At 38.4% G+C, this 25,701-nt stretch overlaps 1 protein-coding gene across 1 annotated transcript in view; it reads left to right on the top strand.

The window, feature by feature from the left end:
• Window positions 1-13,083, top strand: part of LOC126199604 (protein inscuteable homolog) — a 105,421-nt gene extending 92,338 nt beyond the window's left edge. The window contains exon 10 of the mRNA XM_049936532.1: window positions 9,080-13,083. Coding sequence (XP_049792489.1) covers window positions 9,080-9,211 — 132 coding nt within the window. The 3' untranslated portion in view covers window positions 9,212-13,083. The remainder of the gene's footprint in view (window positions 1-9,079) is intronic.
• The last annotated feature ends 12,618 nt before the right edge of the window (window positions 13,084-25,701 follow it).

Consider the following 25,701-nt stretch of genomic DNA (forward strand, 5'->3'; position numbering starts at 1 on the left):
TTTGTTTTGAGAGTAGGTGTGCTCCCTGAATCTGGTTTCAAAGTTCCTACCAGTCTGCCCTATATATTGTTTACAGCAGTCATTACATTTGATCTTATATACACCTGAATCCTGAAATTTATTCCTACTATTACATATTCTATGCCGGAGCTTCAATTTTAACGTGTTATTTGTTCGGAACCCTATTTTAACGTTGGATGGCGGGAACCACGGAAGCAGACCGTAGAGGAAAACAAGTTCACACCAGCACCATAGATATATAAATCGTCCTATGTTTTTTAGATCGTATAAAAATGATAATTTTACTGTTTTTTAATTCTGATAAGTACAGATTTTAACATTGACATCTACATATTTGAATTAAGTATTTTAATATAAAAAAAAGATCTACTGAATACAGTATGTGCAAATGGAATGTAACAAATGTACCAGACGCCACCTGTCGGTAATAGTGTTATAATTAATATAAATGACGTGCACTCTGCCAACCAATTTTATGTGACGTAGCATGTGAAAGTTGCTGGATTTGACGGGTTACTCCTGTAACTGAAATATCAGGTACGTTCTGGTACATTTGATGTTGATTAGATAGGATGAAAAAGATTTGCTTCCGTGAAATAGTAAATTAGTATCATTATTTTTACAGATCTGAAGATGGTTCTGAATGAACCGAAACCGGTCATATGAATAAAAAAAAAAAGAAATTGCAATCAAGACGGATTTTAAGTAACATTATAAAATCACTGATTGCTGTTATCCCATAAGACATTGTCTGTTTTTGCAAAAAAAAAAAAAAAAAAAAAAAAAAAAACCTGTTGGTTTTGTATATTTTTGAACACATTTTAAGTTCATTTCTGAATGAATCATGAGTTGATTTTTGAATGCGTGCATAGTGCACATGATGTGTCTGTCAGGAGAATCCTCGTCGCATCTAGAAGTAAACTTTCCACAGACAAAAGGGGATTGGGCTATATGAGCTGAGCGGAGTAAAGCCAAATGGATGAATGCCAATGCTGTCGTGTTATATGGTTGACTGGGTTTTCAAATGATCAGCGTCGTTGTAATTACTAGCGAAATCCATAGATTCAATCTACCAGAATGGAAATAAATGACTACAGGAATAAAAAGTGACAAAGATTACATATTATCTTCTTGTTGTATCCAAGAAAATGAAATTTTGACAGAAAATTTTTAGGCAGATCGCTACACTAGTAAGGACCAATTGTACAGTCCCCGGCTAGCAGCCGCTTAAGTTCTATTTTGGAACTAACACAGAAAATGTTTTGTACGAATATGTAACAACACCTAACAACACCTAACAGCAGAATAGTCACGGGGTAACTAAACCGGTGATTCTGGCAGGGTTAGTGAAGTTAATCGGCAAAGAGATTTTGACAATGGCAGGAATAGCTACAGAATTGGTGATGACAAGATTGTTAGAATGAGGAAGCAGAAGAAATGGGAACATCACACAAATTATGTAAGAATAAGACAGTTCCAAATTTATATAAAAATTTCGTAATACTACTTTTCGATTTCATGCTTGAAAAACTGGTGCGTATGAATGAAATGTGAAACTATTTCCTAACATAAAGCTTTTTGCTTGTAGTAGGCCTAATAGGCATTTGATATTGGTACTTTGTGAATTGTATTCTGTTGTGTTATAAAAATGACCATTTGTGCCAAAACAGTCTCACTTATTTGGTGTGTGTTACAAATTGCTGCAATATTAGAAATGCCTATTTTGTTTTATCTAGCATACAGTGACAAAATAGACGTAATCAGATCGAGAAACCACACCAGTCTTGGGTATTATTAATATTAACAGCTTTTTCACTATTAGATAGCAAAATTTCGATTTTCATGTAGCAAAACGGTTGACGAACTTTGGTGAGGTAATAGATTCTTGCACAGAAAGGAAAGCATGCCATGTAAAGCTGTAACAAGATTAGAGAGGAAAAAATGCTAGGTGCTAAGGATTGAAGAAATGTGTACTTTCTTGCTTGTCTCTTGTCTATATTGGTTTTATGTATCCTATATTTAATTTTATGTCACACAAAACAGCAAGCTAATAGGCAATAAAGAGTGCAAATTTTCTGAAGAGTTCTTGTTCTCCCGATTACAAATAATCCCATCCGCTATTAATAGTGAGTTAAAAAAAAAAAATAATAAAATCAAATAAAAAAGAGGGGCAGGCTATCAAACCGGCTGACTGGGGGCAGGAGAGGCACCACAGGACATTTCAATTTCCACTGTCCTGAATATAGTTTGATGGCATTGCTTACAAAATATACACGTTTCAATTCCACAGAGCGAAATAGTGACGTGCGATACAAGAATGCTGTATGATGAGGCGTGGCATTGCACTTTGGCACACTTAAGACCAAATAACATGTCTTACATTTTCTTGAACACATATGTTTTATGTTTCAAACTTTTCAGAATGATGTGCCCTACAAGATGCACATGTTTTTGAAAATTCAATTTTTTTTTTTAGTACTGACTCGGTTCGCAAATATCGTAGATCCGGGGCTGACGCGCAGAGCAGCCTGAGTTATAGTGAGAAGTCTCCACGTGACCCGTGTTTACGTTTAGTGATTTTGCTGTTTCCCCTTCGTTTACTCTCACGTCAAATGAAAACAAAACAGATATCTGTGGCCGGGAGGTATCAAGTGAATGAAAATACATTCACATAATTACGGAAGGCTAAAATATGTTATTAGTTTCAGATTTTATTTTATTTCCACTTTTCTGACTGTGTATATTAATTTAAACCATTAACTTGTATGTTACCGCTACTTAACAATGATGTTGCTATTGGCTGACTACATCACGCATCCTATGCTCTAAATATTCACTGTCATCAGCTGGCGAGATCATGTGACATGAGCTATGACATCCACATCTACGTGATTACTCTGCTATTCACAATAAAGTGCCCGGCAGAGGGTTCAATGAACCACCTTCATGCTGTCTCTCTACAGTTCCACTCTTAAACGGCACATGGGAAAAACGAGCACTTAAATTTTTCCGTGCGAGCCCTGATTTCTCTTGTTTTATAATGATGATCATTTCTCCCTATGTAGGTGGCTGCCAACAGAATGTTTTCGCAATTGGAGGAGAAAACTTGTGATTGAAATTTCATGAGAAGAACCCATTGCAACGAAAAATGCCTTTGTTTTAATGATTGACACTCCAATTCACATATCATGTCTGTAGCACTATATCCCCTACTTCACGATAATACAAAACAAGCTGCCCTTCTTTGTACTTTTTCGACGTTATCCACCAGTCCCACCTGATGCGGATCCCACACCACACAGCAGTACTCCAGAATAGGGTGGACAAGCGTAGTGTAAGCAGTCTCTTTGGTAGACCTGTTGTACCTTCTAAGTGTTCTGCCAATGAATTGCAGTCTTTGGTTTGCTCTACCCACAATATTATCTATGTGATTGTTCCAATTTAGGTTATTTGTAATTGTAATCTTGGCTGAATTTACAGCCCTCAGATTTGTGTGACTTATCGCATAATCGAAAATTAGCTAATTTCTTTTAGTACTCATGTGAATAACTTCGCACTTTCCTTTATTCAGGGTCAACTGTCACTTTTCGCACCAAACAGATATCTTATCTAAATCATTTTGCAAGTCGTTTTGATCATCTGATGACTTTACAAGACAGTAAATGACAGATCATCTGCAAACAATCTAAGACGGCTACTCAGATTGTCTCCTATGTCGTTAATATACATCAGGAACAGTAGAGGGCCTATAACACTTCCTTGGGGAACGCCGGATATTACTTCTGTTTTACTCGATGACTTTCTGTCTATTACTATGAACTGTGACCTTTCTGACAGGAAATCCTGAATCCAGTCGCACAACTGAGGCGATACTCCGTAGGTATGCAGTTTGGTTAGAAGACAGTTGTGAGGAATGGTGTTGAAAGCCTTTTGGGAATCTAAAAATATGGAATCAATTTGACATCCCCTGTTGATAGGACTTATTACTTCATGAGTATAAAGAGCTAGTGGTATTTCACAAGAAAGATATTTTCTGCATCCGTGCTGACTATATGTCAATAAATCGTTTTCTTCGAGGTACTTCATAATGTCCGAATACAGTATATGTTCTAAAACCCTACTGCAAATCGACGTTAGTGATATAGGCCTGTAATTCAGCAGATTACTCCTACTTCCCTTTTTGGGTATTGCTGTGACTTGAGCAATTTTCCAGTCTTTAGGTACGTATCTTTCTGTGAGCGAGTGGTTGTATATAATTGCTAAATATGGAGCTATTTTATCAGCATACTCTGAGAGGAACCTGACTGGTATACAATCTGGACCGGAGGCCTTGACTTTATTAAGTGATTTAAGCTGCTTTGATACACCGAGGATTTTGTACTGGTCCGTGACTGGCAGTACCCAAGATTGATTGACGACGAGGGATCGTACTGTATCAATGTCTCTATGCCGTTACTGCAGAGTATCCTGTTGCGCAAAGTACTTAGGCCACCAATAGACCACCACACCTTTAATTAGGTACAGTTTCTTATTTGTAACTATATGTTAAGACTGCAGAACGCTATCTAATTGCAGAAGATTCCAGTTGGAGAGGGGCCTCTGATGACAACAAGAATCTAGCCCGTGCTGCAATCACACTGGCAATGAACCAATCGGACATGAAATCAGCCTTAGTACAATTAATATTGCAGCCACCTCAACCGCTGACCGTGCAAACAGCCTGTCTGCCAAATAATGGGAACAACACCCTGCCTAGACATGACGCCGAAATCGTACCAAGCCACGACAGAACTGCAAATAATCACTTAACAATATTCACACGCCAATGATTACTGAAGTTAAGCAGTAGTGAATAAATGGGCCTATTTAATGAACCACTCTCATTGTCTAAGATACTGATCTCGTCAGAGCAACAAATTACTTTAATTTCAGTACTTGATTATCTTGCGTGATGATAAATGCGACATCCAACTAGCAATTGTTATCTTTCGCAACGAGCTTTTCACAATGCAGTACGTACTCTCTGACATAAACTCGGAACTATTTTATTACTTGTACTAAAATACCAATCTGTCTACCGTCCTGAAATGATTATTCTGTTTATGGACACTTCCATCACTACTGTTAGGAATTAAAACATTTTTATTTCTCCCTTAAATATTTTTCCAACTCGACGCAGCGATAATATGTAAGTGATGAGACTTCGCATGCGTCTCAGAATAACGAATCTTTGTTAGTAGCAAAATCTTTGGCCTTTCCGTAAATAATTCAGTTACTTCAATTAAACTTATTCATCATTTAGAAAACTTTTTTCCTTAATTGAAATCTTTTCTTTAATATTGAGAAGATCTACTTTCAGTAGCTTATTTATAATTTCATTCGTTCAAGAACCTTTTACCAAACACATTTAAAAACACCACATTATACGTGATATCGACTCCACTGTGTCAATATCTCTAAATTACACTCTTTTATACTTCCGAAAATTATATAGATATATTGACACTAGATCCCAATTAAATAGACTGGGAAGTTTCCTTTAACCCCAATGAAATTATTTTCCTTCTAGGTATCTCAATACACGTTGATTATCACCAGTGAACGAGTGCCAGCAAATATATTATCAGTCCCCACAATACGGAAAACAAGTCATAAAAAAATCCTAATTGTCACCGCCACTTTTCAACTAACCTTAAGTTACAATTTAAAAGCAAATCTTGACCTCTTTAGGCGTTGACCACACGCGACCCGCTAAGTTCCGTAACATTTAAATCGGCCACTCGTCACCTTGATGAATCAAATTTTGGTTTAGCTACATTTAGCTCGTTAAATGGTTCCTTCAATTTACTATCGCTTGTCTACTCAGTAATACGTGCACACCATCACCGTATAGTGAAACAGTTCATCGTTCTATGAGCCAATTCGCTTTCTTCTGCAAGCTAGTGGTCTTGAAATTACAACTACCAACACGTGTTCGAGGCTTCCCTTCTCGATACACACACGCACAATACCCAAACCACCTCCATAAAAATGACAAGCAACCCAATTACCTCTCGTCGCGACCACTCAACATACAATGCAGACGGGATATCATTCACACCGATTCCATAAAACTCGGCACCTAACAAATCAATCTCTCAATTAAATCAGGCTCACGCGGGACTCACCCCAGCAAATTTTACGAACGAAACTGTTCCCACAACTATAATCGACAAAATTCCGTGCACTCTCCCAAGACTTAGGTGTCAACTGAGTAGCCTCACTACACCAAGCAGTGAAACGCTATAAGACCAGACCTGATATACAGTTACTCACGTGCACACACACATATCCATCCACACATATACAGACACAAGCAGACATATCATGGATGGATATGTGTGTGTGTGCGCGAGTGTATACCCGTCCTTTTTTCCCCCTAAGGTAAGTCTTTCCGCTCCCGGGATTGGAATGACTCCTTACCCTCTCCCTTAAAACCCACATCCTTTCGTCTTTCCCTCTCTTTCCTGATGAGGCAACAGTTTGTTGCGAAAGCTTGAATTTTGTGTGTATGTTTGTGTTTGTTTGTGTGTCTGTCGACCTGCCAGCACTTTCATTTGGTAAGTCACATCATCTTTGTTTTTAGATATATTTTTCCTACGTGGAATGTTTCCCTCTATATATATATGTGAGGAAGAATTCCAGAATCAAGACACATGTTTTAGACTGAATCCGTGCTCCCAGGCTATGGTGTTACAGGCATATAATGAAGTTGGAGGGGGGAAACTATATACCGGTATCCCCCTCCAACTTCATTATATGCCTGTAACACCATAGCCTGGGAGCACGGATTCAGTCTAAAACATGTGTCTTGATTCTGGAATTCTTCCTCACCTCCTCATTCTTTACTTTATCCTTCTGAGTCTTCTGAATAGTAAATCTAAGGAATTTCATTCTTGATGCCTGGCGCCTCAATGTCTCTCTCTTTGTGAGGGCGCATACTTTGATACTGTAGGTCAATATTGGTATGTCATAGCTGATGAATGTCACTAATTTTGCTTTTTCTGGAATTTTCTTGTCCCATAGTAGGGTTTTCACTTGTTTTTAGAAATCGGCAACCTTTTGTTCTGTTAGTAATTTTGCGGCTAATCAAATTATCTCTGGTGATTATACTCCTGATGGCGGAAAACCATCGACACGCTCTAGCTGGTGGTCTCCTAGTTTCACACTTACAGGATTCCCATCTCTGTTGACCGTCTTCATCTCACTGATGTGGAGATTGAACTCCTGGAACTGGGATTTCCACATGTTTGATCTGAACTTTGTCTTCTGTTTCACCCCAGATCATGACATAATCAGAAAAACAATTGCATTAAGTTCACCAAAACTTTTCCTGGTGTTCTTTATATCATATATAACAGTGGTTAAGAGTAGTGAACTCCGCTCTTGGTCTTAAACCTTGAAGATCATCACTCTACAACTTGTACACAGCTAGTATAGGCCTGAAATAGCATCTGGATTTTACTTACCTGTCCTTCAGGTACATTCTTTTTCCTCTGGTACTCCAAGATCTTTTCCCTTGAAACACAATAAGATGCCTTTCTTGTATATAAGAACACAGTTAATGGGCCTTTACCTTTCTCCTAGCGTTTTTCCATCAACATGCTGGTACTGAAAATTAGATCCACTGTTGATACGTTATTTCTGAAACCAAATCACTCCTCTTTCAGCTGTGGCTTATGATAATTCTCAATCTTTACTCTATGATCTTCTCTAGAATTTTCAGCTCGTGTGCCAACAGAGTTATTCCTCTATAATTAGCGGGCTTTCATGTACTGATGTTCTGGAACAGAGTAATTATGACACCCTTTGCTCCAGTCTGTGGGCATCTTGTTGTCTTTCCACATTGTATTGAATGATCTGTGCAGCCATTGTAGGTCTTGAATGCCCACTGCCCTTTCTTCTCCACCTGGAGATTTTACTTTAGGCACAGATTTTAAAGCTGTCCCTATTTCTGTCCAGGTGGTGGGATGGTCCTCACTGTAGATTTTAATATCTGGTTCTATGTTATGTTCTTCAACTGGTCCATTCAGTAGTTGATAGATATGGTCTTTCAGGACTTTTCTGACAGATCATTTTCTAAGCAGATTTCCATTGACACCTTAATGCACCTTTACGGCATATCTTTGTTTTCTCTTCTGTGACTGCCAGTTTTTTTTTCCCCCCGGCGTAAGTCGGTGTTTAAAGAAAAGTGGCCATGGGAAAATGTGCGAAGCCAATGAGCTAATACCATAACTTAAGTACACAGTCAATCAACCTAAGTATGCAGTCTGTGAACCTTGTGAGTTAAATTGACTGCATCATTAATGGCTACAGTGCCTGTTTTTATACAGTGTCTGTATCTTCACAATACAATGTTCTTTGGACATACATGTATATTTATCTCCCTGTGCAGGACTCACAAATTTTATGAGCATAAGTGTTGTGACTATGTTACAAATGGAAGTTTGGATCCATCCTGGAGGTGTGATCAGATAGCCAAACTGGTTAATGTGACCACCTGCAATTTGTGAGGTCCTGGTCTGCCACAAATTTTCACGTGTCACAAACAGCCAATGTGAGTGCATAATCACAGAATGCAAATCTATTTCATAATTAAACTGACTGGTCCTAAGAAAAATGTACTGTACACAACTGGAAAGTAAACAACAATGCAGCACAGCACTGATGGGGTTGGAACACTTCATGTGATTGTTGGATAAATTCTGTTTGCTCCTGTGTGTTAATTTAAGTGCCCTGACAAGTGCACGCGATATAGCTTCACAACCTTTCCTTTGCTATACCTCTGTCAGTAATTGTCACACTTTCATGTGTATTTCACCTCAATTTTTTCCATTACTGTGTACATGATCTGAGTGGGTGTAATTTTAGCAAAATTTCTAATAATGCTAATCCTTATCATAACTAATCTCCTTTTGGTAGACAGTTCTTACGGTTTTTTTTCCCAACATAATATTTTTCACATGATTCACCTCAAATTCATTTAAAGATTGTATCAGTAATGTTTTATTGTTCACAGGCTGCTCTTCGCAAAATAGCAGCCAACTGTGGTACAGAGGTTATTGAGGAGCTGGGTGCCATGGAACTTGTGGAACCTCGTCTGCTGGACTCTTTCCTCTTGTACTCCTCTCGTCAAGAAAGTTATGTGTGAGTGAAGTAATTTTGGCTGTGATTAGCTCTCTATGGAGGAATAGAAACTGCTCATATTGTGTGTGAGGGTAAAGATATGTGAACCCTTTATACTGATATATAGTGTCAGAAAGTAGGTGGATGTACAAAGTGGTAAATGGATTTGCTGGACTGAATGGAAGAGTCTGAATGACACAACTTTGCGTGTGAAAAGTCAACATAACGTCATCAGTTAAAAGCAAAGATGGGTTCTAATCCTTAAAAAAACTATTTTCACACAGTGAATAAATAATTGCCTGAGCTGTCTCCAAAGAAGAGTTTCTCTGTGTGTCATATAAACTCAGAAAAGTCTTGTTTTTGACACAGGCAGATGTTTGTCTATTGGCTGTGAAGGTGTGTAAATGATTTAATTGTTAATAATTCAAAAACAGTAAAAAAATTACCAAACAGAAAACCCACCAAAGACTTGAATCATAATATTTTAATAAAGCTGTTGTGTTATCAGTATCATCATGCAACAGAGGATCTAGACTTTTCTCCAAGTTTATACAGGGACCAAAGAGTTTAGTCAGAGCATAGTTACTGGAAGAATGAAGATTGTAGTTATTAACTGGATTGTTCCAAGTAATGTGACCTAAGTGTACAGTTATAAGAAACATTCAATTATGACATGAAAATTCATCTCATTTTGAGTACAGTGTTCATAATGTGTATAAATAAATGACAGTTGCTCTCTAATAATATTCATACACAATGTCCTTGTTTGTGTAAAGCAGTTCACTTAAGAGAGTTATTGTAAATTTTAGGATGTGTCAATGTTTCGATGTTTTTATATAATATTCTAAGTCATGTGAGGCATTTTGTTGGCTTGACAATCTTGAATACTCAATGAGCAAGCATATGTCTATGTGTGAATAGAAATTGGATTATGTCTTCAAACTATGTAAAATTCTTAAAAGTCTCTGATTTGTTAAATCAGCTACTCTTTTTCTTTTAGACTGCAAATAATTTCTCTTCTCTTTTGTTTTAAACTCTGTATTACTGCAGTGATTGTGGAGTGTACTGTGAAATAGGCAGTCCCTTAAGATTAAGACATTGTGCAAGATTGAGATTTGAACCCTGATCATTGCAGGCAATACTTGCCAGCTAATGCACTTGGAGAAATCTTATGAACTGTTTGAAACCTCCAGTCTACCTGTAAGTAAAAAGGCAGCTTGAAGTCTGAGTCCTGCACAAAGTTTTAATCTAATGAGCAAGCTCAAGGTATAAATGCAAACAAGTGGTAGACCTGATTAATGTGCATCTGTTAAGTATAAAGAAAATATTTGACACATTGTTACTTATAAAGCTGTTGTTATGTGACATCTTAGTATCACAGTGATTTCTTAAATTAATTATTTCATTCATACTTTTAGGAGATTAATTGAATAGTGCTTTGCAGTTTCGTATTAGTTCCATTATATTTGAACTGGGAAGATGTCAGAGTTTTATATGAAGCACTTTTTAAAATTCACAATTTCTGGTAACAACTCAGTTTAGCTGGTTCTGCATAATTCTGACTTACAAAACAGTGACTTGATGAATGCCCATATCTTCATTTCACTGCTGCACAATTATACCTATCCAGTATATAAGCATTTTTAGTGCTGCCTTGCACACGTTAATGATATTTTTCTCTTCCTGCCAGTTAACTCTGAGGGATTCTTTCCTTTCACTTTGATAAAGTAGCTATTTCTTCATGTATCGTATACCCAGTGGAATAAAGTATCCCTAAAACTCTCTCTTCTGTATGTATATCCCCACTGGGGCAATACCACTCAGTAATTCTGCTTTCAGCACACCACCTGTCAGCTCCATGGCTATCAGCTAACTTCATTACATTTTGATACTCACTATGAAGTGAAAAGGAGGACTTTCTGCACAAATACGGTGCAATAAATTGACTAGGTAGGGAGGATTCATGTCTAATATTTGCAGAGCAGCCAGAAAATAAGTTATGATTGGAAGGAAATTTGGAGGAACTTCTAACAGAGAGTTGTGATACAAAAAACGTAAATATAGAAATCAGGGAAAATAGCAAATATATGAAATGCATGATTTTTGTGAATAATGGAAGTAGTCAATAGTGAAAGTCACTCTCACTTTAAGGGTCATTATGCTTATTGTTCTCATATGACCTTTTTAGTCATGAAACATTCATGACTGTTGCAAACACTGATATCAAACACACATTTAATGTACTCAATTGTATTATTATAGTTCTTATTAGAGGGACTAGTGTGTGGTCTTCATAAAAAGTTTGCCTACACTTAACAAGACACAAAGTTTGCGAAGTTTGTGCTTCAACATGTGTAAATTCAAACTGTTTTAAGAAGCATCTGATGTAACAGTGGTCACATTTGTTAAAGTGATCCAAAGATTGTGCTGTGTCCTGGTACTTCTTTTTCATAAAAAGAAATTGTGATATTAGACCTTAATAAATCTTAGGAAGTCACTATTGCACTCATTAACAAGATCATTTTTACTCTGCACAAATTATGTTTGTCTTATAATGCAGAACACTTTGTTTCTCAGCAGACAGTAAGCTCCAATATACTATTCTAGTAACTAGATGGGAAGGGGGATAGGCATAAAGTCAAAAAATAGGTTTGCTCCTGGTGTGAAGCATGCAGAAACTGTATTTTGACATGTTTTACTGTTGATGTTGTCACAAAATAAAAGTGTAGTTTTTGTTTTCTTGTGTAGAAATGACTATTAGAAGCATGCTTTATATTTGCTGTCTGGAGATTTACAAAGAGCAAATACTGCAGAAGATGAATCCCTCTCTGACCATTTCCGGCCTAAAATACTGGGAGCTTTCCAAAGTCATAATACAGTGTAGTCTATAGGAAGGCCATAAGCTAAAATTGAAACTGTGGGTACGTAATCACAGTTGTTTTAAATTGTTAAGTAGTTTGAAGAAATTTAAAAACCTTTTATTGAGAGATTAATGATAATGAAATGCCTGGGATAATTGAAAGACTGTGTGGCTACACCATGCAGAGAATACACTAAGTTAATCAACCATTGTAAACACTGTTACACAGACAAAAATGTTCATAAAATGACATACAATGTAATGATGCCAGGTTTTGTACCAGCGAGTTGGTGTCTGATTGCTGACACTGTAGGAAATATCAGTGGATAAAAAGTACAATATGTGTGTTTGTATTCAGTCTCTGCATATTTCATGAATGTGTGATGATAAAAAATGAATTCAGTGTATGTAATAAGCATATAAATTTAGAAATCGTTGGTACGTTGATAGAGACATTCTATCAACATACCAATGATTTCAAAAAACAAAGATTAAAATTGAAATGTTCAGTTGTCTTTGTAATCACTGTTGAATACAACAAAATAAGTAGACATGACAAAGTGAGTGCTATATCAACTTACTGCATTATAAGTCAGTGATATATGGTTATGTTACATATGTGGCATTATTTCAAAATCATTGAGACCAGAAATTGTCCCTTATAGCATGTCTGCTGCAAAAAATCTTTTAATTTCACTCTGATAGCTGCAACTTGCTATCTGTTTATGATGGAAAAAATACAGTGATTAATTAATTAATTAATTAATTAATTAATTAATTAACTCCCTCTAATTAAAAATAAGACTATAGGTCATAGACCTTGGCCTCGAGTTTCTTTGAAGATGACACATAACAACAGCAAAACAATTGACATAAGATAAAATAGCCTTGAAACCTAAATGGAAAAGACTGTACCGTACTGGCGAAGGATAACTTTAGTTGAAAGTATGTCAGTCTCTCATTATTGCTGTAAATTTTTGTACTTTTGTGTGTACATAAAAATGTTGACTGAAATTTAATTTGTATCTATCATTCTAATGGCCAAAGAAATTAAAATGCAATTATAGTGAAAACTAATGTATATGTTTGTAAGTTGGCAAAGCCATAAATCAGAAAAGTTGCCAGTTGGTTTTTCACATTACTTTGATGCATGCAATCGTTCAGCTATCTCTTCACCATGTCAATAGACAAATCTTCTGTGCCTTTTTCTCATAAAATAGATATCCAACACTTCTTGAACAGGTGCTGTCCAGTCACAGAGTAATACCCCCAGTCATTTTGTTCCATTCAGGACTGTAATAAACAAACCACATTTTCTGTGTAGGCTTCTGCGTCATATTGCTCTGAATTGAGGAAGATACTGCTGATCTCCCTTGAACTATTATTCTGCCCTCCACACAATCTACTCAAGGACTTGTCCAGTTCTAACATGGAAAGGTTGCCAGTCATGGGATCAACAATTTGAAATCATTTATATGGTGATGTAGTTTAAGGCCCCAGGTATTACACCTTGGAGCCATTCACCCTGGTGGACCCTCATTTATGAGTAATCGCAAAAAAAAACAATTCTGGAATTTTGTGTTACTCTCAATAGCTTTAAAAAAAGTGGTGTAGTATGGTATAAATTGGTTGTGTAGTGTAATAGCTAGGGTAAGGGCCACAAATGCAAAAGGTTGTGGGTTCGAATCTCACCAGGTGCATTAAAATGTATTTTTAATTTCAATCAAAATGACTTTGATCGTTACTTTTGTTCTATTAAGTGACATGAATGTATTTTTTTTTTAAATTTCTGTACCTTTGCCTCAACATTTTAATTATCATATCAACTTCTTCAATCGTTCTTGTTTTTCTTCGTATCATTATTTTTCCACTTGGCATTTTTGTGAATGGGAATTAAATTATATTTATTTATCTGTTATAATATTTAAACATTTGAAAATGTCAGTCTATCAGTTAAAAAACAAAAGTCAAGATAATCTATTTATATTGAGTGTACAATGGTGTCAAAAATGTATTTTTCATTACAAGATGTGTATTTTTTGGATAGTAATAGTAATACAAACATTTCAAACAATAAATTCCTTTTGCTCTACGGACAAATTATGAGGATGAAGATTTAAACGAAAGAGGAGATTGTAAATAAAATGAAACCAATCAAAATACAAATAATGAATGCAGTAATGTGGATGAAATAATAGAATGACAAAACTAAAGAAATTAAAGCAAAAATAAAAATAATTAAAATCACATGAACAAAGATTCCAAGTGGAAAAAGAAAGACGGGAAGAAAAATAAGGGCAAATGAAAAATTTGATACAAGAGAGTAGGAACAAAAAGTTACCCTTAAAATCAGGTAACTGAATAAAAATAATGAACCAAGTAATTTCTATAAAGATTTAAAAATTAAAATTAAAACGCCTGATGAGATTAGAAATCCGCAACCTTCTGTATGTGAGGCCTATACCATCTCCATTGTGCTAGGCACCAGGTTTGTATAAATTAATTTGTTTCGAGCTACTGAGATTTGCACAATTTTTTTTTTCTCCATTGATTACTCACGAATGAGTGCCCACCAGGGTGAAGGGCTGCAGGGTGTGTTACATGGGATCTTAAACTACATCACATCTTAAACTACATCTAAAAGTCGAATCCCACATCTCCTTTAAGTTACTCCTGCCACTAATCCCATTTGCCCATAGGTCACATCTGTGTGAAAGACACAGGTAAAAGACATGTCCTACACATTCACCAGTTTCTACGTAGCCCTTTCATTGGCAGACCCCCAAGTGAAAGCAGAGAGGTTATCTACCAACTGTGTGACCACAGTGCAACATTTTATAAACCAAACATCGATCTGTGTGAATGGCCACTGTTAAACCACAGCTAAGGAACTGGACCACCAAGATGTGAAACATATTGTTCAGAATAATGTGGTCCACTTGTCAGTGGATGTGACAAGTAATGAAATGGGCTACAGAATTAATTTTTTTGTTTGCTGGTAAATGTTTGCACCATGGTACATACTGAAATCCTGCTGCTAAATGTTTGCAGCCCTGGTACACAGTGAAATCCCCCAATCACAGTCCTGCATTACAGAGGAGCCAAAACAAGACGGCACAGCCTGCTGATTAAATGGCACCATTTTGTTTTGATTTCTGTAGTGGCATGCTATGGTACTGTGTTGTGGGAACTTCAATGTGTACCAGGACTACAGGCAGGTACCTGCTTACTTTACTGACTGTGTAGATCATGCACTGCATCAGCAGTCTGCCTCCATAGCATTCTGGCTGTTGCTGTTACCTCCCAGTTGACTACATTCAGAGCTTCAGCATCTTTCTATGCATCATCTTCCCATGTGGTTCTTGGTCTACCCAAGGGCTTTTTGTTGTAATGTGAGCAATGAAAACTTGCTTAGGTAATTTGGTCTGGTATATGGACTATGTGACCTGTCCATTGAAGTCATCTGATATTGTAAAATGTTGGGCTGGTTCACGATCTTGTGTACCTGCTATTAAACAAAAAAAAACTTGAAAAATTTATAAAGTTCTGATTACCACATCCAAAAAAGTGATTGCCCCACATAGGTAAAATGGCTGTATATCTGTGCTTTCCAACAGAAGCTGAAAGGGGGCCTGTGTGTATCATAAATTCTTTATGGGAATTGGCTGGTAAATTATGTATTTGTTTACAGCCATATGTGCAAAAATTAGAGACTTTCAGATGGGAATTTATTGAACAGGTAGCTGATTAAATGCTGTGTCTCCATCTACCTGTCGTGGATTTGACAGTTAATATCGTCTGAGTGATCGACTTAAGATTCAGTACATGTTTAACATAAGACAAACAAGAACACACAGAACCATGTCTTTTGGTACTTTACTGTTATAAATAAGTAACAAGCTGTCTCTTAGACTTTTTAAAATATTTGTAAACATCATTATTTACTGTTTTAGAGGTACCAAAATAACTAGGTTGTGTGATGAGCTTACACTGGCATGAGAAAAACAAACTTGCCTCAAGCCAACTCCTGTAATACACTCCTGGAAATGGAAAAAAGAACACATTGACACCGGTGTGTCAGACCCACCATACTTGCTCCGGACACTGCGAGAGGGCTGTACAAGCAATGATCACACGCACGGCACAGCGGACACACCAGGAACCGCGGTGTTGGCCGTCGAATGGTGCTAGCTGCGCAGCATTTGTGCACTGCCGCCGTCAGTGTCAGCCAGTTTGCCGTGGCATACGGAGCTCCATCGCAGTCTTTAACACTGGTAGCATGCCGCGACAGCGTGGACGTGAACCGTATGTGCAGTTGACGGACTTTGAGCGAGGGCGTATAGTGGGTATGTGGGAGGCCGGGTGGACGTACCGCCGAATTGCTCAACATGTGGGGTGTGAGGTCTCCACAGTACATCGATGTTGTCGCCAGTGGTCGGCGGAAGGTGCACGTGCCCGTCGACCTGGGACCGGACCGCAGCGACGCACGGATGCACGCCAAGACCGTAGGATCCTACGCAGTGCCGTAGGGGACCGCACCGCCACTTCCCAGCAAATTAGGGACACTGTTGCTCCTGGGGTATCGGCGAGGACCATTCGCAACCGTCTCCATGAAGCTGGGCTACGGTCCCGCACACCGTTAGGCCGTCTTCCGCTCACGCCCCAACATCGTGCAGCCTGCCTCCAGTGGTGTCGCGACAGGCGTGAATGGAGGGACGAATGGAGACGTGTCGTCTTCAGCGATGAGAGTCGCTTCTGCCTTGGTGCCAATGATGGTCGTATGCGTGTTTGGCGCCGTGCAGGTGAGCGCCACAATCAGGACTGCATACGACCGAGGCACACAGGGCCAACACCCGGCATCATGGTGTGGGGAGCGATCTCCTACACTGGCCGTACACCACTGGTGATCGTCGAGGGGACACTGAATAGTGCACGGTACATCCAAACCGTCATCGAACCCATTGTTCTACCATTCCTAGACCGGCAAGGGAACTTGCTGTTCCAACAGGACAATGCACGTCCGCATGTATCCCGTGCCACCCAACGTGCTCTAGAAGGTGTAAGTCAACTACCCTGGCCAGCAAGATCTCCGGATCTGTCCCCCATTGAGCATGTTTGGGACTGGACGAAGCGTCGTCTCACGCGGTCTGCACGTCCAGCACGAACGCTGGTCCAACTGAGGCGCCAGGTGGAAATGGCATGGCAAGCCGTTCCACAGGACTACATCCAGCATCTCTACGATCGTCTCCATGGGAGAATAGCAGCCTGCATTACTGCGAAAGGTGGATATACACTGTACTAGTGCCGACATTGTGCATGCTCTGTTGCCTGTGTCTATGTGCCTGTGGTTCTGTCAGTGTGATCATGTGATGTATCTGACCCCAGGAATGTGTCAATAAAGTTTCCCCTTCCTGGGACAATGAATTCACGGTGTTCTTATTTCAATTTCCAGGAGTGTATATTTTGCAGTCAATATGAAAAATGCATGCTATGAGAGAAAATTTCAGTCTCTGAAATTCAAAGAGCATATCAGTGGCAACAAACTGATTAAGGCATGAACAATTTCTCCTTGTGCAAGTCCAGTAAAAATAATGGCCTCCGTTACTTTGTTATGCAGAACTTAAACTTGCTTCCTAGAGCCGTTGTGATGTTTCAGCAGTGTTTTCCCTGGTGTGCCCATAGGAATTATAAGCCTATGGTATTGGAGCTTTGATAGTTTTAAAGTATTTACATGTTCTACAGGGTGATGAATGCCATCATCTGTATTTATTAACATGCCTACTGAATTGCACACCAGATCTTCTTTCGCTTCAGATTATTTCAGGAGCTTATGCCAATGACAGCACTTGGTCATTTTTGAGTAAGAATGGCTGTGTCTCAAAACCATTCTCTAATCTAGTCCTTAATTTGGGTTGATTTAACTGGCAAATCATGTTTGTTCCCAAGGGAGGGGTCCTCTAACCTAAAAAAAGCCCCGTGTGCTCACCACATGTACTCTGCTACCCTACTATTCTGCAGCCGATAGTGGCTGGGTAAATTTGCATCCAATACCATTATAGAGCCATCTGAGCCTCTGGTTTAGATGTTACACTCTGCTTCAGACCAGAGGACCGTGATCAACGCTGGGTACAATGCTGCAAATAAACAGCTTAGCCTGCAACTCGCATGAGTTGCTAGCTGCCTCCACCAAATCAGACAGCCGCCGAAAGGAGCCGAGGATGGCCTCAGAACCCAAGCGGCAGCCGTCATTTGTGCCAACATGTGCCACTACATGCAGCCAGTTGCACCCTGTGCGCTCGATAGCTGCCAGCAGGGCCTTCTCCACATCATGGATGAGACCTCCCGGCAGACATGCTGAATACACACTGGAATTCTTTTTTGTGTTGCCTGCTGTCTCCCTGAGGGGCTCCAATACCCGCCTAACATTGGAGCTCCCAATGACTGACATACCCACCCTCTGTACTTGTCCGGACAGGGCAGGAAACTCGACTGCTGGCACAACAGGAGAGGCATCCTGCGCTGGCTCAGAGCTATCATCAACACTGGGAAGTGCCTTGTACCTGTTGCTAAAGCGTAGGGAGCCAGCCGCATGGCCTGCTCCCTCTTTTGCCTTCCACCCAGTGATAAGCGAACCCGCCACTGTCTGCCACCCACTCTGAAGTGAGGATGGACCGAACAGATGTTGCATATTGGAAGCCACAGTGATGTCTGGGCCACCAGGGGATTCCAGTGGCACCAAAGGTGTCGCAGGTCTCGTCACTGGCGCCCCAACATCATCACAACTTCGAGCATTAGCTAGAAGCTTGTCGACGGTAGCCAACACAGCTTCCAGCTGTTTATGGACAGCAGCCAACTCTCCTTGTGTCCGCTCACAACAAGCACAGTCCCTAGCCATATCGTACTGTGTATGAAATAGATACAAGGTCTCAAATGGCACTACTGAGTTTGAAAATATACCAAAGGTGAAGAAAGTAACACTAAAAGTTGGTGTGCAGATTTCTCATTGAACTCTGAGATCTCAAGCTATTAAACAGAAATAAATTTCTCTACATGTAAAATTTACGCTAGGGAGCTGCCTTACACAAGGATATTCTCAAGACTTGTGCAAAAAACAAAAACTACGATTAATTTTCTAAAAATATATATATAAAAAGAACATACTGCTCCTGATTCTTCTATTTGCTCTCATGGTTTCTTGTAGCTCCTAATTTTTTCTATAATACTATAATCATGTTCCCCATTGTTCCTTTTGAACTGTAGAGGATTATTCACAACAAACTTCATTAGAGGTCAGAATTCCCAACTGCTTAAACAGATATCTACAAGATGATTGTGGGTGAGCACGACTTATTAGTCTTATAGCATCTTTTTGCGCAATGCAGACTTTCTTTCTTAAAGATGAGTTACCCCAGAACATTATTCCATTTGACATTATTGAACAAAAATATGCAAAATACGTCAACCTACTGATTTCTCTCTCCACAAGATTTGCAATGATTCTAAGTGCAAATGTGGCTGAAGTAAATTGTTTTAGGAGTTCCAATATTTTTTTTTTTTTTTTTTTTTTTTTTTTTTTTTTTTTTTTTTTTTTTTTTCAGTTTAAATTCTCATCAGTATGGACCCCTGAAAAGTTTCAAGTTTCCACTCTATTTGTTATTTCCTCACCGTGTTTATTCTTGGTGTAGTACTTCTAGATGTGCAGAACTGAATATGCTGTGCCTTTTTGAAATGGAGGGTGAGACCATTCACAGAAAACCAGTCGATGATACTTTTAACAACTTTGTTCAACATTTCTTCTGTTTCCGTGTGTATGCTTGGATTGATTACAATACCAGTCACATCTGAAAAAAGAACAAAGTCCACTTGTTATTTACTAGATGAAGATTGTTTACATATGTGAGGAACCGTAGTCGACCTAAGACTGAACCTTCGGGAACCCCGTATGTGATTTCTCCCCAGTCAGAATTACGTCCCAGGACTATACTACTTGAATTACTAAGTACAACTTTCTGCTTTCTTTTGGTTAGATATGACATTATCCATTGGTTCAGTCCCATAAAATGTCAATTTATCTAGGAGAATACTGTTATTCACTCAGTAGATTGCAGAAAATACCAGCTGGTGTTTTTTTTATTATTTCATGCTTGTCAAATCTGTTGAGTGAATGTGTAAATGGCATTCTCAGTAGTGCAACCCTTTCAAAACTGAAACTGTGATTGCTAATGCTACTATTGTTGCTAATGTGAGATACTATTTCAGAATACATCACCTTCTCAAAAATTTTGGAGAATGATGTCAGCAGGGAAACAAATGGTAGTTATTGACATCTTTTTATCACCTTTCTTAAAGAGGGGTTTAACAATGGTATTTTCAGTCTCTCTTGAAAAATGCCTTGACTTAGCGATGCATTACATATTTCAGATATGATTGGGCTTATTACATGTGAACAAATTTTTAACACACTATTAGGAACACCATCAAAACCAGATGAGCTTTTATTTTTGAGAGAATATATAAGTTTCTTAATTTCAGAAGAAGAAATTGGTGACACATTCATATGACTGAATTTTATGAAAGGTACATTTTTATCATACTGATGTGATTTTGTTCTTGAACTGTTTGTCCCTATGCTTTCTACTATATTTAAGCACTGATTAGTAAATGCATTTGCTACCTCTGACTCATCATTTATAGCCCTTCAAATCAGTTCAGCTGTGATGTTGTGTTGTTCTGTACTGTCTCTCATTTCACTACACTCCTATATAGCCGTAACTCTGTAGTTGGAAGTACTTATTTCTGACATTATACACGTGTTCTTTGATTTTTAAATAACCTTTCTCAATAATTTTGAGTAATTTTTATAGTGTGCAACTAATGCAGGAGCCCTTCTTATTCTTGCCAAAAGATATATTTCCTTTTCCTTTCATAAGATACTTCAATCCCTCTAGAGATCCATGATTTTTTACTGGCTGTTTAGTGTCTTTCTGATTAGCTTTAATAATGTGAGTCTTAGTTGTCTGTCTTTCTATGATGATCTCTGAAATTATTCCACCAAAATTACTTAAACTTTGGAACCCGTTTGGTTGCAAACTAACATCCCAAAGATGTTCGGGTTCACATACAGTTCCTTTTAGTCAAAATATTTTGGCTCAAACTCGTCTAAGGGTTGAACTGCGCATGTTGCATTACACACCCTAAATTAGACACTTCTGACCCTTTGGTTAAATTGTCTGGCTGATGACAAGTTTGCGAAGTACAAAGTTAACATAACATATAATAACAGTAATAATAATATCAGGAACTACAATGACGACCCATAGATGATGTACGCCACACATTTGCTATTTGGTTAGAATAATGTTTATTCAGAAAGCAAACTAATAGTGAAAGTGGTTGTTTGGAGTTACTGTTACACTTGAACGTATATCCATTTGACACAGTTCGATAATTCACAGTCTCATTGTGAAATAAAAGTTATCTACACGAAAAGTTAAAGAGTTCACACCAGGTGCTTGGCTGCTCACCAATCAGACGTAAGTCCCACGATACCAGACAACATGAAATTTTCTAAGTCATTTCACTTCCTAACTGCCTAAAGACCGTCTGTCTGCTCCAGCACTGTCTCTCTGCCCGTCCCCGGCTGTGTTTCCGTGCGCCAAATATCCTCGCTCAACTGACTAGGGCAGTTCCCTTTCCTGAAGCCATCCATCTGATTGGCTACAGCTTATTCTACATTATTTTACATTTTAACATATTTAAATAATCAAAGCTTAACCACTTTCACGTTCTAAATAAAGTAACAATAATATCCATTACATGTTGTTGTTGTTGTTGTTGTTGTTGTTGTTGTTGTTGTGGTCTTCAGTCCTGAGACCGGTTTGATGCAGCTCTCCATGCTACTCTATCCTGTGCAAGCTTCTTCATCTCCCAGTACCTACTGCAGCCTACATCCTTCTGAATCTGCTTAGTGTATTCATCTCTTGGTCTCCCTCTACGATTTTTACCTTCCACGCTGCCCTCCAATACTAAATTTGTGATCCCTTGATGCCTCAGAACATGTACTACCAACCGATCCCTTCTAGTCAAGTTGTGCCACAAACTTCTCTTCTCCCCAATTCTATTCAATACCTCCTCATTAGTTATGTGATCTACCCATCTAATCTTCAGCATTCTTCTGTAGCACCACATTTTGAAAGCTTCTATTCTCTTCTTGTCCAAACTATTTATTGTGCATGTTTCACTTCCATACATGGCTACACTCCATACAAATACTTTCAGAAACGACTTCTTGACATTTAAATCTATGCTCAATGCTAACAAATTTCTCTTCTGCAGAAACGCTTTCCTTGCCACTGCCAGTCTACATTTTATATCCTCTTTACCTCAACCATCATGTTATTTTGCTCTCCAAATAGCAAAACTCCTTTACTACTTTAAGTGTCTCATTTCCTAATCAAACTCCCTCAGCATCACCCAACTTAATTCGACCACATTCCATTATCCTTGTTTTGCTTTCGTTTTTGTTCATCTTATATCCTCCTTTCAAGACACTGTCCATTCCGTTCAACTGCTCTTCCAAGACCTTTGCTGTCTCTGACAGAATTACAATGTCATTGGCGAACCTCAAAGTTTTTATTTCTTCTCCATGGATTTTAATACCTAGTCCGAATTTTTCTTTTGTTTCCTTTACTGCTTGCTCAATATACAGATTGAATAACATCGGAGATATGCTACAACCCTGTCTCACTCCCTTCCCAACCACTGCTTCCCTTTTTATGTCCCTCGACTCTTGTAACCGCCATCTGGTTTCTGTACAAATTGTAAATAGCCTTTCGCTCCCTGTATTTTACCCCTGCCACCTTCAGAATTTGAAAGAGTAATCCAGTCAACATTGTCAAAAGCTTTCTCTAAGTCTACAAACGCTAGAAACATAGGTTTGCCTTTCCTTAATCTATCTTCTAAGATAAGTTGTAGGGTCAGTATTGCCTCACATGTTCCAATATTTCTATGGAATCCAAACTGATCTTCCCCGAGGTCAGTTTCTACCAGTTTTTCCATTCGTCTGTAAAGAATTCGCATCAGTATTTTGCAGCTGTGACTTATTAAACTGATAGTTTGGTAATTTTCACATCTGTCAACACCTGCTTTCTTTGACATTGGAATTATTATATTCTTCTTGTAGTCTGAGGGTATTTCACCTGTCTCCATCTTGCTCACTAGATGGTAGAGTTTTGTCAGGACTGGCTCTCCCAAGGCTGTCACTAATTCTAATGGAATGTTGTCTACTCCCGGGGCTATGTTTCGACTCAGGTCTTTCAGTGCTCTGTCAAACTCTTCACGCAGTATCGTATCTCCCATTTCATCTTCATCTACATCCTCTTCCATTTCCATAATATTGTCCTCAAGTACATTGCCCTTGTATAGATCCTCTAAATACTCCTTTTCCCTTCTTTGCTTAGAACTGGGTTTCCATCTGAGCTCTTGATATTCATACAAGTGGTTCTCTTTTCTCCAAAGGTCTCTTTAATTTTCCTGTAAGCAGTATCTATCTTACCCTTAGTGAGATAAGCCTCTACATCCTTACATTTGTCCTCTAGCCATCCCTGCTTAGCCATTTCGCACTTCCTGTTGATCTCATTTTTGAGAAGTTTGTATTCCTTTTTGACTGCTTCATTTACTGCATTTTTATATTTTCTCATTTCATCAATTAAATTCAATATTTCTTCTGCTAACCAAGGATTTCTACTAGCCCTCGTCTTTTTACCTATTTGATCCTCTGCTGCCTTCACTACTTCATCCCTCAAAGCTACCCATTCGTCTTCTACTGTATTTCTTTCACCCATTCCTGAGTTGAAAGGTACTTTATTGTAAAGAGCTCCCTGGAGTCCATCACCTCATCACATTCTGGTGTCAACTGTTGGTGTTTCATTGTATGTGAATTGGTTATGGTCTCCTGTGCATTTTGTACGACCTTTCCATTGAGTACCCTCCAGCAGTTTGCCTGTTTCTCTGCTAGCTTTTGAGTGAATATGCTTGTGATGACTGATAATTTTGTTGTGTCAAAATTTGTATTGGTTCTCTTGGATCTTGGTATGTGTTTGATTTTGAGTGGATCCATCTTCACGAGAATGAAATAGTGGTCTGTATGTAGGTCAGGCCTTTGTTTGACTAATACATCATGAATATCTCCGTAGTTCTTAGCAGAGATGGCAACATGGTTGACCTGGAATTTGTCTAGAAGATTGTTAGGTGCTTTCCACACGTCTCTTGCATAATGGTTTACAGAAAATAGTGAGCATACCGTCAGGTGGTAATTTCTACAGAGTTCTACAATCTCACTCCATTCTTATTGGTGCTAAACTGTGCTGAAAAATTGCCTATAATGTCTTGTTCATATTGTTCATGTCCAAGCTGAGTGTTGAAGCCTCAAAGAAAAACTTTTACATGATATTTTGGGATTCTATTCTAGCAAAGTCCAACACACTTTTACTTGTTCTGGATGCTCACTGTTGTCTCTGTTAACAAGTGCATGCTCATTGATTAATGTACGCAATTTGCGTTCTTCTAAGTATACCTATAGGGCAGGGTGGGGATAGTGTAGAAGTTTTTTTTTGTTTCATGCTTTATCCTGAAACCATTTGAGGCATTTCTTTTTTAAATTCAACATCTTTGGATTCACCAGTTTTCACACTCCCGGAATCAGTAAAGCAATTCTTTGTACCTTCAACATTTTGACCACCAGCTTTCCTTTTTTTTTTTAAAAAAAAAAAAAAAAAAGAAAGAAAAAGTATGCAATCTGTCAACATTTGCCCCATGGTGGGGCATGATTGTCCAGAAATATGAGTAGGCAATTATCTTTTGAGCAGCTCATCTGCATGCTTCAAAACAATTCGGTTTTTTCATGTATCGAGATTTGTTGGCGAATCCAATACAACCACTGGTGCACCATCCACAAATTTGTCTTTCATATGAACTCGTGGAAAAATGAACACTTGTGAGTATGGCCATCCCTGAGGCTGAACTGAAAGCACACATCGCTTGTGATGCGACCATTCCCACTTGCTTCTTACCACATTCTGCAATAACTTTAGGAGGCTGCATTCTGGTAGGAATGCCACACTCGCCCAAGTTCATTATCCTGTCTGGAGTTAACTTAAATTTGTCCAATACACTCAAAAAATTGTCAAAGAAAAGGTTAACATTTACTTTGTTAAATGCTGCATCTCTTTCGAAGCTCATATTTTCAGGTCTGTGAAGAGATAGCTTCTGTTGCCTATGTAAAAATCCATACAAACAGTCCTTTCCTGCCATATGCCTTACATCCCAGCTCTTAGGGTAATTTCTTTTTTTGCAGTTTTTTTACTATACATATACGCTAGTTGGTGTGTTTGGTTGTCTGTCGGTCCATAATGTAAATTCAAAACCTTCATGAAGTATTGAGCTACTAATTTCTCTTGAGGATCTGTAAAAACTTTGCGAACTCTGTATTTGGACTCTGTCATATTAAGTGTTTAGATTTCTTCATCTGAATTTCCAGAATCACTTCCATCACATGGATCTGAAAAAAATATATAACGTAGTCTGCCACAATGTGATTTTTGCAGTTACATAACTGTACCTGTTATTTGCCTAAGACAGATGGTTTACAAAGAACA

The sequence above is a fragment of the Schistocerca nitens genome, chromosome 8 (genome assembly GCF_023898315.1).
Source record: "Schistocerca nitens isolate TAMUIC-IGC-003100 chromosome 8, iqSchNite1.1, whole genome shotgun sequence".
NCBI lineage: Eukaryota > Metazoa > Arthropoda > Insecta > Orthoptera > Acrididae > Schistocerca > Schistocerca nitens.